General features: G+C 40.1%; 1 protein-coding gene across 8 annotated transcripts in view; it reads right to left on the bottom strand.

Annotated features, from left to right (window-relative positions):
• LOC108433088 (receptor-type tyrosine-protein phosphatase S-like) overlaps positions 1–13,779 on the bottom strand; it is a 209,459-nt gene that overhangs the window by 21,926 nt on the left and 173,754 nt on the right. For all 8 annotated transcript variants that reach the window (XM_017707415.2, XM_017707420.2, XM_037530991.1 and 5 more), the window contains 3 exons: positions 10,888–10,985; positions 8,525–8,648; positions 660–835 (listed from right to left, as the gene is read on the bottom strand). In XM_017707415.2, the coding sequence (XP_017562904.2) occupies positions 660–835; positions 8,525–8,648; positions 10,888–10,985 (398 nt within the window). The remainder of the gene's footprint in view (positions 1–659; positions 836–8,524; positions 8,649–10,887; positions 10,986–13,779) is intronic.

Raw genomic sequence — 13,779 nt, 5'->3', positions numbered from 1 at the left:
CATTTTTATTTAACAAGCAAACTAGTATATAAACAAATTATGTCATTATTTCTATTTAAAGACTTTTGTTTTATGCTACTGACACATTAAGGAGTGCCACACACTCACTGTTCGACCTCAAACTTCACCTTCGGGCACAGCCATTGGCCTTTAATTGGCTCCCTCCTGAAGCATGTGTATGAGTTAGGGTGTGCTTCATGTAAATAATATATAAATGTGGTGCTGGTAGGCAGGTACTTGATTTCACGCACTGAATCTGATTTATCATTCATGCTGAAATTGTCACTTGTTTCAGAATGAAGAAGAGTAGTTCATACATCATTAAAGATGGTCAAATCTGTAGTGTTTTTTCCACAACTCTGATGAACGAAGGCCACTGTTTTTACACAGCTGAGGCAGAAACTGAACTCACACTATAGACAGGTAGAACAACTGTCTGCTGTAATAACAGTGAGCAAAGACACCATCCACTGCTAACAGAAACAGTTTCATTCCACACCTCATCTCTTACACATCACAGTAAAACATTTACACACACACACACACACACACACACACACACACCAGCTGTTCTCTGTCAAACTCAGAAACAAGCACACTCAATACCAACACACTCCACACTAACACAACACATTAAAAAACCTCTGTCTGCATCTCACCCGTGATTTCTCCTCTAGTTTGGTCATCATAACTACAGACGCCGCTCTCTGCTCCCACACCATCCTCCAAAAGTCTCCAAACGTTTCTGGCAGCGGACCCTGGGTGGCAATGTACGCGTTCTGCTTCCTGTAGCCATCAATGTAGTTTGCGTTGATGTAATCACTGCCCATAATACCTGTTGACAATAGAAGAGACAGTGGATTAGGAAAGCACTTGTAAAATGCTGGATCTCATTTTCATGGAAAACTGAATTACCTAACTGGCTTGAAATAAGTTAGCGTACAGTTTGTATTCATTGTTTCAAAGTTTCAAAGGACACCATGTCTCAGTCCGCACAGTCCTTATATGGAAACTAAAGCTGCTCTTTTGAATTCATTCATTTCACGGAAACCAATGCATTTACATTAGGGCTGTCAACGTTACTGTGTTAATAATGCGATACATTTTTACAATCACCTATTCTTTACAGCTGTTCATGCATTTTCCTGATTTGACCTGTCAAACCATCCACAGTGATGCAGGCTGAAGCCCAGCTGCAGCACACTGTATGTTGCTTTGACAGAATCCATGATTATAGCCTTCTTCTGTAGCTAATACACTGGACGGTTCATACAGGAAAACTATGGAGTAGCACACTAACAAAGGCAGAGTGTAAAGCTCCACTGTAAGAATCCATGAGCTGTATGAACGAGAGCAAGAGGAGTTGGAACCACTGACTGTATTATGATATACACAATACTGTGTGTCCACACCTTTATGACAGCTTCCATTTTTAGGAGACCCACTTGCAGTTTTTGAGAGTAATCTGCAGGGATATTTTCCACACCTCCAAAGTTCAGTGTTGGAAGTTGGTTGCATTTTCTGCTTCTCAGGCTACAAGTAATCTCAAATACATTCAGTGATGTTGAGGTCTGTTGGTGGTCAGTACATTGTTCTGAGAACACCAGCAGCTTCTTTGCTCAATTTGCACCTAATCTAATCTTATATCTAATCTCCAAAGAAATAACTTGGACCTACTGGTTATTTGACTGTATTTTAAATAAAGGTATGGATGTCTCTGACTCACACAGTACTGTATGATATACTATATTGCCAAAAGTATTCGCTCGTCTGCCTTCACACGCATATCAACTTGAGTGACATCCCATTCTTAATCCACAGGGTTTAACATGATGTCGGCCCACCCTTTGCAGCTATAACAGCATCAACTCTTCTGGGAAGGATTTCCACAAGGGTTAGGAGTGTGTTTATTTTAATCTTTGACCATTCTTCCAGAAGCGCATTTGTGAGGTCAGACACTGATGTTAGACGAGAAGGCTTGGCTCACAGTCTCTGCTCTAATTCATCCCAAAGGAGTTCTATCAGGTTGAGGTCAGGACTCTATGCAGGCCAGTCAAGTTCTTCCACACCAAACTTGCTCATCCATGTCTTTATGGATCTTGCTTTGTGCAATGGTGCACAGTCATGTTGGAACAGGAAGTGGCCGTCCCCAAACTGTTCAAAAATTGTCCAAAATCTCTTGGTCAGCTGAAGCATTAAGAGTTCCTTTCAGTGGAACTAAGGCATTGAGCCAAACTCCTGAAAAACAACCTCACACCATAATCCCCCTCCACCAAACTTTACACTTGGCACAATGCAGTCAGACAAGTACCGTTCTCTTGGCAACCGCCAATCCCAGAATTATCTATCGGATTGCCAGACAGAGGAGCAATTCGTCACTCCAGAGAACATGTCTCCACTGCTCTAGAGTCCAGTGGCTGGGCTTTACACCACTGCATTCCACGCTTTGCATTGCGCTTGGTGATGTAGGCTTGGATGCACCTGCTTGGCCTTGGAAACCCATTCCATGAAGCTCCTACACTGTTCTTAAGCTAATCTCAAGGCCACATGAAGTTTGGAGGTCTGTATTGATTGAAGTTGCTGACCTCTGCACACTATGCACCTCAGCATCCGCTGACCCCGCTCTGTAATTTTACTTGGCCAACCACTTTGTGGCTGAGTTTGTGTCATTCCCAATCACTTCCACTTTCTTATATTACCACTGACAGTTGACTGTGGAATATTTAGTAGCGAGGAAATTTTACTGGATTGTTGCACAGATGGCATCCTATCACGGTACCATGCTGGAATTCACTGAGCTCCTGAGAGTGACCCATTCTTTCACTAATGTTTGTAGAAGCAGTCTGCAGGACTAGGTGCTAGATTTTTCTGCTCAGGTTGATGAGAACACTGCATTTACAAGATGAAAATAACATTACTGAACTATTAAAAGTAATAAATATATTCTGATGAACATGCACTTCTTTTTAAATGGAAAAAAAACTTTGAAGGAAAATTGAGCAAATACAACAACTGTGATTAATCATGACCAACTACATAAACTAATGAGATTAATCACAATTAACCACTCAAACTAATACAATTAATCATGATTAACTACATAATTATATATGATTAATCACTATTAACTACTCAAAATAATATGATTCATTATGATTAACTACATACATGTATGTGATTAATCACAATTAACTACTCAAACTAATATGATTAATGATTAACTACATGAATGTATGCGATTAATCACGACTATACGATCAAATGAATGTGATTCACTGTAATTAACTACATAAGCTAATGTGACTAATCACGATAATGCATTTTAATAATATTCTTCATAATAATTTGACAGCTCTAATTTACATATATCCATCTCTTCAGCCTAAAGCAGTCCAGCACGGCCCGTTAACGCGGCAGTTATAAGAAGTGTGTCACTTGAGCTCGTTGAATGGGACACCAATCAGATCAGAGGAGATTTACATGCTCACAGTCTTAAAAGCTCAGCCTGTTTACTCTTCAGGGAAACTGGAAAATAGTACATGTACAAATGAATAAATTTTTTAAATACATTTTTGGAACATAAAACCACACAAATGTCATAAGCGGACCTTAGGGAAAAAAATGAAATAGTAGGATGTGGCCTCTTTAAATGTTTGTTTCATGAGAAAGGCCATTTGCCAAAGCATGTGTGCTGTCATGAGACCATTAAATAAACATTTAAAGGAAATTATGCTACTGCTGTCTGATTTTTTTCTATAATGATAAGAGAGAGACATAATTGGCATTGATAGCTGTGTAAATATGAAAAGACACGCACTGTGCCACTCTCTTGATCTTAAATTAAAATGCATTTCTATTGACAGCGTATTATTTATTCCAACTGGGCTGGAGCCAAAATGGCTCCCTTTTTGACTTTTAGTGCATCATAGAGCAGAGGACTTAATGGCTAATGGCTTTTGCACCCTACATGGTGCACTAGGCGTCAAACGTGGAGTCGTTTCAGTCCAGGATTAGCAGTGATGTGGGTCACAGAGCGCTCAGCCTTATACCAGCCGAATCCAATCTAGGTTTGCATTCGCCCAGACAGCCACTAAACAAAAAGAAGAAGCTTAAGATAAATACAGCACCATTAGCCAAGTGTGGTCCTTAAAATTCTCTTATCAAACGTGCGCACATGGGTTTCATCTCTGTGAGGCCAGCTCCAGTTTAAGGACTGAAACTTTCCAGTGCAGCAGCTCTGCTCAAACACAGCGCAACAGTTTCAAAGCTGATAGTTCTTTCACTTCACAGCAAAGCTGATGAAGACAGCAGTAAGTATATTTCTGTATGAAATATAAAATGGTCAGAAACCTGAAGGGACCATTCCTGCTGCTGCTATAAGGGTATATAATGTATTAAAGGTATAGTTTGCTGAGTAATCCAATTTACACAGTTTTCCCTTTATGTACACACTTAAAAGAGGATCTTCAAGGGTTCTTTTGCAAAGAATATGCTTTTATATAGAACTATGAACACTAAAAGAATGCTATACATGATTAAAGGTTTCTTTGCATCATGAAAAGGTTCTGTAGATTGATGGAGAATGTGTTCTTCTATTGTTCACAGCAATAGAGGAACCCTTTTTGGTGCTATATAAAACCCATTTTAAAAAGGTTCTATATAGAACCATTTTCAGCGCATTCTGAAGGACCCTGTCAAGACGCAAAGAACACTTTAATCATGCAAAGGGTTCTCTGAGTGTTCATGGTTCTATATAGAGCCATTTTCTTTACTAAAAGGGAACCCTTGAAGAATCATCATTTTTAAGACTGTAGTCAATTCAGTTTGTGTTCACACCTTATTCTTTTCTAAAGTCCAAACCAGTCTTTGGATCTTTGTTGGCATTGTATCTCTTTCACTTGGTTTGCTTGGTTCCACACTACAAGTGCAGCAAATTACACATGTGGATGTTGGATGAAATTTGTTTGGAATACAAGTGCTGTCTTGTGTTCATATTAGAGGCAAAACCTGAACATTAACGTTCACTCGGCTATTACTACATATAATCCAGATTTAAATGTATTATGCTACACCTATTTGTATTAAAATAGAGACACTGAACATATATGAATCACAATCAAAGCTATACTAGTAATCCACACTTGAATGGTTTGTCGGTTTAACCAGGTTTGCATTAAACCATTTAATTAGGTTGCTGATGCTTCGCCAAACGTACGCTCCATGACCCATGTGCCAAAATCAAAGGCATTGCTATTATTCCATTGCTCATTTGCTGTTATTAGGAGCAGCTCGTGGTGTAGGAACGTCCATTAGGAGTTAAATATTCCAGCAGGTAGAATACGCAGACAGTACAGCACTGACCGCTAGAAGATAAAAGCACACAATGATGTTGAATGTCCAACATTTGGCGCAGACCATGGTAAAAATGCATTTCCACTAGCTGCAAACTGAAGAAGGGTTCCCTTTGAAGTGGACCGAGAGCCTCGATTTTTGCCAGACCACAGTTATCTTCTAAGTGGAGTGTTCACACATATTGAACCAAACTAAAGAGAAAATTTTATTGTTCCTCACCAAATGAGGTGGAAGTGAATTCAAATCTGTTCTCACACTTTTTGTTTTTAGTTTTGCTAAACTGGAGCTAAGAGTGCTTTCACACTAGATTTTATTTTCCGGATCTAGGACAGTTTGCTCTACAAGTTCCATATGTTTGGTCATGGGTAAAATTTGTTTTTCGAGCCTGGGAGCGGTCCAGAGGACCAATCTCTGGCCCTCATGAAATCTGAGGTCTAGGGTTCACTTCCAGCGGACTCTGGTGCGGGCCACAGCACATGTGGAAGCCTTATGCTCCTGGCACCGAGTGTGGTGTTGCGTCATTTTGTAACGTGACTGCTTCAACTTATCATGGCACTTCACTTTTCAAGTTTCATGATGGCAAGGAAAGGATTGTTGTGGACAGTGGAGACAAGAATTTGTTGCTTGAGTGCTTGTATCCAAGGAAAATAATAAAAAGAAGCATACAGATTTTGCAAACCTGTGCATAGAAAAGTGATGTATGCAATCAATCCATGGTTCAGGTGGAAGCTGTGTGTAAAAGAAAACCAGCAATAATGAGCCCCTCCCCCAAACAAGCCCAGAATTGATCCAGGGTGAATACTCAACTTGGGACAAGTGTGAAAACGCACTAAGAAACTAACAAGCAAGACTGGTAGTATGTCTTTGATCCGAAGCATTCATTATGCTATAAATTTGGATGAGGAAGAACTTTGTCAAGGCAGTAGATCAAAACAATGCTGTATTAATGTATGTCAAGAATCCGTTTCCCAGGATAAGTGATCAAAGAAGGGATTTTGGTAGGTCCTCAAATTAGAGAAGTAGTATGAAAGTCTGAAGACAAGTTGAGATCAGAAACCACATACTGAAACAAGAATATTACAAAGAACTGCTTGGGAAGTTACTCACAATTTCACTGCATTTTTATGGTCTTATTGATATTGTACAGATCTCAGCACTCTCAGTGAAGAGTACAGCAAGCACTTTCTTCAAGAAATTTTCAACATGATAGATGTCAACCCATATGGTTTACCTGTATAAAGTATGATTTTGTCATGGTTTTGGAGGTATATGGCTGAAATCTAGAGTAATATAATACAGGCTCCCTATAACTTAATAATGCCAAAAAAATGTTTGCACTCTGATTTGTTTTCCACTTTCACTCTTAAGACTTACTAGCATAAACAGTATTCGGATCAGATTTTGGGTGGAGGGGTGAAGCAGATTTACTCATTTATGTGAATTTCTCTTGTCGTGAACAAGTTGCACACGGACAGATCACCTCACGTGAGAAACAAGCCAAAACATCAGTGTCACGAGGCAGGAATTTAAAACATGTTGTGATGTAATAATTGGATCATTGTTCAATATGAATACAGAAAAATAATAATAAAAGTTACGGCATGCGGAATGGAACTTACTCAAAAATGCATTAGCAAAGATGTGTTTGCCCCACAATGTCACCGTGCAGATGATTCTACATCATCAGAGACTTTTTGTTCTGTCAGTTCATCATAGAACACAGACTCTGCTCTCGCTCTCTCTCTCTATCTCTGTCTCTCACTCTCTCTCTCTCTCTCGCTCTCTCTCTCTCTGACTGCATCTGGTTGTGTTTTTTATGGGTATTTAACTGTGAGAGACATTTCTGATTGTGTATGCAGTAGTTGGTATAATTATTGGAATATCTTATAGTAAAGACAATCAAGACAGGAGGAATTGCTACTGTTGCTATTGATGTTAATGATCAATTATAAAGTTTGGGGCAGTGGTCTCCAACCCTGGTCTTGAAGAGCTACACTCTTAAAAAAAGATGGTGCTTCAAGGGTTCTTTAGTAAAGAAAATGGTTCTATATAGAACCATAAGCTCTCAAAGAACCTTTTTTTGTCCATGAAATGGCTCTTCAGACTGATGGAAAATGTGCATGAATGAGCGATTGATGGTTCTATACATAACCTTTTAGAAAAGGTTCTAAAAGGGCTCTTCTATTGATACAAGCTTAAACCATTTTGGGCTCTATATACACTTTCAGAAATAATGGTATAGTCACTATGTGAATGGAATACCACAGTCAATTGTCATTGGGGCAGTGCCCCTCTTGTCACAGGGGTGGAACCCTCAATGGTACATCTCAGTATCTTTAATCAGTACCTTGTCAGTAATATGTCAACATGTTTACATGCTCGAGTAATCAGATAATGGGAAACTCCAGGTTTACATGAGTCAGGTAGTAATCAGATTTCTGCTTCACAACCAGCCAATAAACTCACAGAAGAGGACGTAACGTAAACGTAATGTAAAACTCAACTTTTTTTTTTAAAACATTGCGCCATCTTACCTAAAGATATGAACATACATCATCTAGAAGATGAATAATATTCAAATTCTTTATTTTGTGTTTGGTTTCAGCACCGCTCCAACAGCGTCTTGCAACATCCACCATCTGTTCTCGCACATGCGCAGACTTGGAAATCTGATTGAAGTCAGATTAAGAGTTTACATACACTGAGAAATCAGATTACTGAACTAAAGTCCAGCTCTCTTTATCAGATTTCTTAATCTAATTTCTACATCAGAGTATGCTGTTTACAAGAGCGTTTGAATAATCGGATAACTGCAGAAATACGATTATGATCAGATTATTGAGTGCACGTATACACGCTCAATCTGACGAACTCTTTCATGATGCAAAGAACATTTTAATCAAGCAACAGGTTCTTTTAGTGTTCATAGTTCTATATAGAACCATTTTATTTACTAAAGGACCCGTGAAGCACCATCTTTTTTAAGACCTTCCTGCAGAGTTTAGTTTGCGGCTGTTAATATAAGGGTTACTGTCTCTACAGAGCTCCCTGGTACCAAGGTGATTGCTACTGGACTCTCAAAAGAGAGAAAATACAGCAGAAAATCAATGCCTGTAACTTTTTAGTTTCTGTCTTTATGTCAATCTATTCTGTATAGCTGTAGATGCCGTACCATCAACTGGTACAAGGACGACTCTGGTGTGGTCATAGGCGATGACGTTAGCATAGCGGTTCTTCGGCTTGTTCACTTCCAGGTTGGAGTGCTCCCACGTGAACTGCTGGCCAGGATCGATGGACTGTGACAAAGAGGGAAAAGCAACAATAAAAACAATTTACTCCCACAATTATGGGTTTGAAAAGGTTAGAACTGCGCTACAAGGGGAGCGGCGTTTGGCCGAGCCTCGCTGATTTGTTCTCTCCAAGCCAAATGGACAGCTAGCGTTGACTCACTCGGACGAGAGATGGTGTATTATTGCTGTTTTTCCTCCCTGATGAGCAAAACTGCTCGCAGCTAGTCCTCAATAAAACATCAGCTGTATAATGCAGCACTTCCACAGCCTCTCAGCTACAGCAAGACGGCTGCCTGTGATGAGCTTCAGCAAGGTCACCTTGGATTTTATGACCAGCTCTCTCCCTCTCTCTCTCTCCCCTTTCACCAACATGCACCCTCTTTCTTCTCATCCTGCTTTCTTTCTCTAAGTCTCTCGGCCTCGCTCCATCTCTCTTCTTCACTTTTTTTTAAATATTTCTTTATTTTATTCTTCTTCTCTCTCTCTCCTTTCACCAGCATGTGCTCTCTTCCTCTTCGTCCTGCTTTCTTTCACTAATTCTCTTGGCCTCGCTCCGTCTCTCTCATTCACTCATTCGTTCTTCTTATCTCCTTTATTCTCTCTCAGATTCTCCTCCTTACTCTCTTTAAGTCTTCTTTCTTTTCTCCAACATGCGCTCTTTTTTTCTCTCCTTGCTTTCTTTCAGCCTCACTCAACCTATTATTTTCTCTCATTCACTTTTTAAACACTTTTTTATGTCTCTTGCCCTCCACCTATCTCTCTCGTCTCTCACCATCTACTTCTTTCTCTCTCTATGTTCTCAGTCTATTCAGTTTCTTTTTTTCAAACTCTAATTTCTTTTTGTTCCTTCTCTTCTTTCTTATTGTTTTTCCACTCTCTCATTCATGCTCTCTGGTTTCATTCTCTCACAAACTCTCCTCTTTCATGACATTACTTTTTCTGTCTTTTATGCTCTCTTTCCCTCACCTCTCTCTTTTCTCCTCCCTTCTTCCACCATATATGCTCCCTTTTGACCCCCCTTCTATCTTTTCTAGTCCCATTACTCCCCGTCTCCTATCATTTGTCTCTCCCCCAATCATCTTGCTTACTTTTCAATCTATTTTTTATTGTATTGCTATACAATCTCTTTTTTTAATCTGTTGTTTTCTCACATCCTTCTCTCTATCATGTGTTTCTCACTCCCTCATCTTTATTTCTTTCTATATCATCTCTCTCTCTCTCTTTCTCCCAGCTCTTTTTTCCTCTGTCCTATCATTGCTATTTCTTCTTCTTCCTCAGATCTCTCTCTCTATGCCCCTTTCTCTCTCCACACCCTCTTTTCTATTCTCATAATTCTCTTTCTCTCCATTATCTCTCTATCTCCTTCACCCATCTTTCCCTTATCTCTCCCTCCTCTCTCTTTTCTATCCCCATTACATTCTCCCATCTTTGTCACTGTGTGCACCTCTCTTTCTCTTTCTCTCTATTGCTTTTCAATCTCTGTTTAATTATCTTGCAACTCATCTTTTTTCAATACTTTCTCTCTGTTCTTTATCTCTCTCTCACCCTCTCTCTGTCTTCACTCTCTGCTTTCTACTCTGTCTTTTTCTCTCACTTTCTCTCCTCCCATCTACTCCATCACTTTCTATAACCCCATCATTTTTCTCTCTGTTTTTCTCTCTGGCTCCTGTCTCATTCTCTCTTCCCCCACCATCTCTCTCTCTTCCACAAACGTTTTCAATCTTTTCCATTCTCTCACAATATCTCCTTTCTATTTCTTTCCTTATTTAATCTGTCACTTTCTCTCTCTCCTCTCTCTGCCTCTCTTTTCTACCCCAGTTCTTTGTTCATCACCTCTTTCTCCTCATCATCTATTTCTCTCTGTGCCCCTCTCATTTCTCTGGCCTCTCTCTGTCCCTTATCTCTCCTCTGCCTCTCTCTTGCTCTTCCTGTATATCTTTTTTTGTCTGTCTCTCTCTTTCACTTTCCCTGTGTTTGTGTGTGTGTGTCTCGCTCTCTCTCTCTCTTTCACTCTGCTTCTCTCCCTCTTTTGCTTTCCCTGTATCTCTCTTGCTCTTTCTCTGCCTCTCCACTCTTCTCATTCTCTCTCTCTCTGCCTCTTTTCTTTCTCTCTTCAGACTCTTCCTATTCTCTGTCTCCCTCTCTTTCTTTCCCTCTTCCTCTCTGCTTCTATTCTTTGTCCCTCCAGACTCTTCCCATTCTCTGTCTGCCCCTCCCCCTTCTCTCTCTCAGTCTCATTAGTCACCTCGTACTCCTGGGAGAGCCGCAGGTTATCATTGGCCTTCAGAAGCTCTGTGTGTTCTGCCAGCTCCGAGATGGGGATGGGGGGGTGACTCATCATACCTGTAGGGGGTCAGAGGTCAAAGGAGAGCGCAAGAGGGAGAGGAGAACAAACCAGAATTTCCGTTAGTCAGAAGATCAGCTGAACTAACGAGTGCTTTACTGTGTCTGTATGGTGTGTGTATGGACTGAAATAGAACAAGAGCGTGTGAGAACGGAGGAGTGTGTCATCCTTACTCCTCTACGTGTGTGTGTGTGTATATGTGCGTGTGTGTGAGAGAGAGAGAGAGAGAGAGAGAGAGAGAGAGAGAGAGAGAGAGCGCAAAGGAAAGAGAGAGAGGAGAACACACAGGCTGGGGAGGTGGCGGGTGGGCTCTGGAGGACGGATCTAGACTTTCATCCAGGCAGGTGCGATCTCACAGCTATGAATCATAAATGAGCACACCTCCTGAGAAACGGACATTTTCTTTCAGGAAGAGAGAGAGAGAGAGAGTGCAAGACAGAGTGAGAATATGTGAGAAAGCTTAAGAAAGACAAAGGAGAGAGAGACAAAGTGAGAACATCAGAAAGAGGAAAGAGAAAGAGCATGAGAAAGACAGGAAGGAAAGAGACAGTGAGGGAAAGACAGAATGTGAGAGAGAGAGAGAGAGAGAGAGAAGAAAAAGGGAAATGAAGGTAAAGAGAGAAAGGAAAGAAAAAAACAAGTGAGTCTTTGGAAGAGAAAAAGAGAGTTTAAGGAAACAGAAGGAAAGAGGGTAGAGAGAGAAAGAGAGAGAACATGACAAAGAGAATGATCGAGAAAGCTTAAGTAAGACAAAGGAGAGAGAAAGAGAGAACATTAGAAAGAGGAAAGAGGGAGTTTGTGCCAACTGCAGCAGATTTACAGACATTCAGGATTTTGGTGTGAAAAAAGAAACACATTTTCACAGCCTGAATAAACTTCACTGTGCTGTGGCTGTAGTGTGATAGTGGACTACGAATAAACATCAATTAAACTCTTACACACAGAGCCCCGATTATATATTTCAGTTTAAAAAACAGCAAAGTGCTCTGGGAGTGATGTGTTAAGTGTTTCGTGTCAGTTTCAGGCGTATATTGGAGACATTCTGCCAGTGTGTTATGTAAAAAACTGGTCCACAAACCTAAACAAACTGTTTATGGACTGTGCTCTTGGCAAAAATGAGGTGGCCGGTTTTGTTTGTAATTTTCTCTGGCTTTTAATACCAGTTGTAAATTTGCATTAGGGACTCAAAAGCATGGTGGTGGGAGACTTGCTTTAACAAAATAGTGCAAAACCTAGCATGAATCGGATTCCTGTGTCAAAACCTCTGTGTTCCTAAAACCTCTGTCAAATGTTTTGGTGGGATAAGATGATTTCTTATCACTACCATCTCTTAATCGCTGAGCAGTCACTGGGCAGGGCTATGCAGTTTGCATGATAATCGGCTGCCTATCCTTGAGTTCACTACGTGGTCTAAGTCTAAACGGATTGTAAAAAGACTGCATCTCACACTATATGGCTGGTTTTTGCAGATTTTGTTTGGGTGACTGAAATATTGGGGATCACACACGACACAACTTTAAGCTGAACGGAACCCTCACTAAGTCTCGCGTTCTCCCGTTACTAGGAGACTCATGGAGCTGCTGCTGAATTTTTTCTCTGCCGTTTGGGCTGAGACATGTTTTAAAACATGTTCAAGTGAGGATCATGGATTTAAAATGTGATCAGTCTGGTATTTTTAGACTTTTAAACTCGATTTTGCTTGTGCCTTAAACTCAGCTCATTAAAAAGCTTCGCTCCACATGTGAGAGACTTTTCACCATTTTTCTTTGTTTACTTGCTGTATTTTCTTCTTTCACGCTCTTAGTTTTCATTGGCTGTTGCAGAAGTCTGCTCAGATTGAGTCATTGACCAGTTTACACGACTAGGTTTCACTAAAAGTCGGGTCAAAAAAATCGAACATGTTTGAAAAAAATCTGGGTCTTGATTCTCGATTCTCTCTCCAACTGTCGACTCCGACTGAAATCTGCAGACTAGAGCTGACTAGTACAGACTCGGCCATACTTAGAATCGGAGCTAAAATGGGGTAAAAGTTTAGTGTAACCTTGGCTTTAGACAACTGATTGTTAATCACAGCTGTGTTGGTGTTGAGGTTGTATACTGCAGTTGCATTAAGGCTCAAAATTGAGCTGCGCCTGTGCCTGTATGTACATCTGGCCCTCTAAGTCCTGTCCAGAAAACAGCGCAGTGCCTCCTGCAGTGGAGAGTGTTTATCACACTGTGACACAAATATCTGTTTATGTCAAGTATCAATTAATGCTTTTGCACCAACTCTAAAGGTCAGATTTAATTAAAACTCTCTCTCTCTCTCTCTCTCTCTCTCTCTCTCTCTCTCTCTCTCTCTCTCTCTCTCTCTCTGCTCTTCTTTTTCTTTTTCCTATCTGTGTCTGCCTCTTTCTGGCCTTTTCTCTCACCCTTTCCCCATATTCTCTCCTTTTTTCACTCTTTCCATCCAACTTTTCCCTTTATTCTCTATCACCCTCCATTATTTTTTCTCTCTTTTCTTTAATATTTAATATTGCCTTTTTGGAATGAATATTACAGGTAACATCATTGGCAAAGCATTTAAAACTAAACCATAAACATAAGAAAACAATAGAACATAGAAAATGTAGTATTTACAAAATTTACATTAGAGAGGAAGAATTGAACAAACTTGTTCACTAGATTTATAATGATATAGTTACATAATCACAAACATAATGATTATAATGATATATATTATCAGGATTGAACTGTAAGAGGGTTTCGGTACAGACGGTAAATGACTTGTTGGCTATCTGGTTGAATAAGCAA

Source organism: Pygocentrus nattereri, chromosome 19 (genome assembly GCF_015220715.1).
Source record: "Pygocentrus nattereri isolate fPygNat1 chromosome 19, fPygNat1.pri, whole genome shotgun sequence".
Classification (NCBI taxonomy): Eukaryota; Metazoa; Chordata; class Actinopteri; order Characiformes; family Serrasalmidae; genus Pygocentrus; species Pygocentrus nattereri.
The sequence above is the reverse complement of the archived record's forward strand: the minus strand, read 5'-3'. Positions and strand labels throughout refer to the sequence as shown.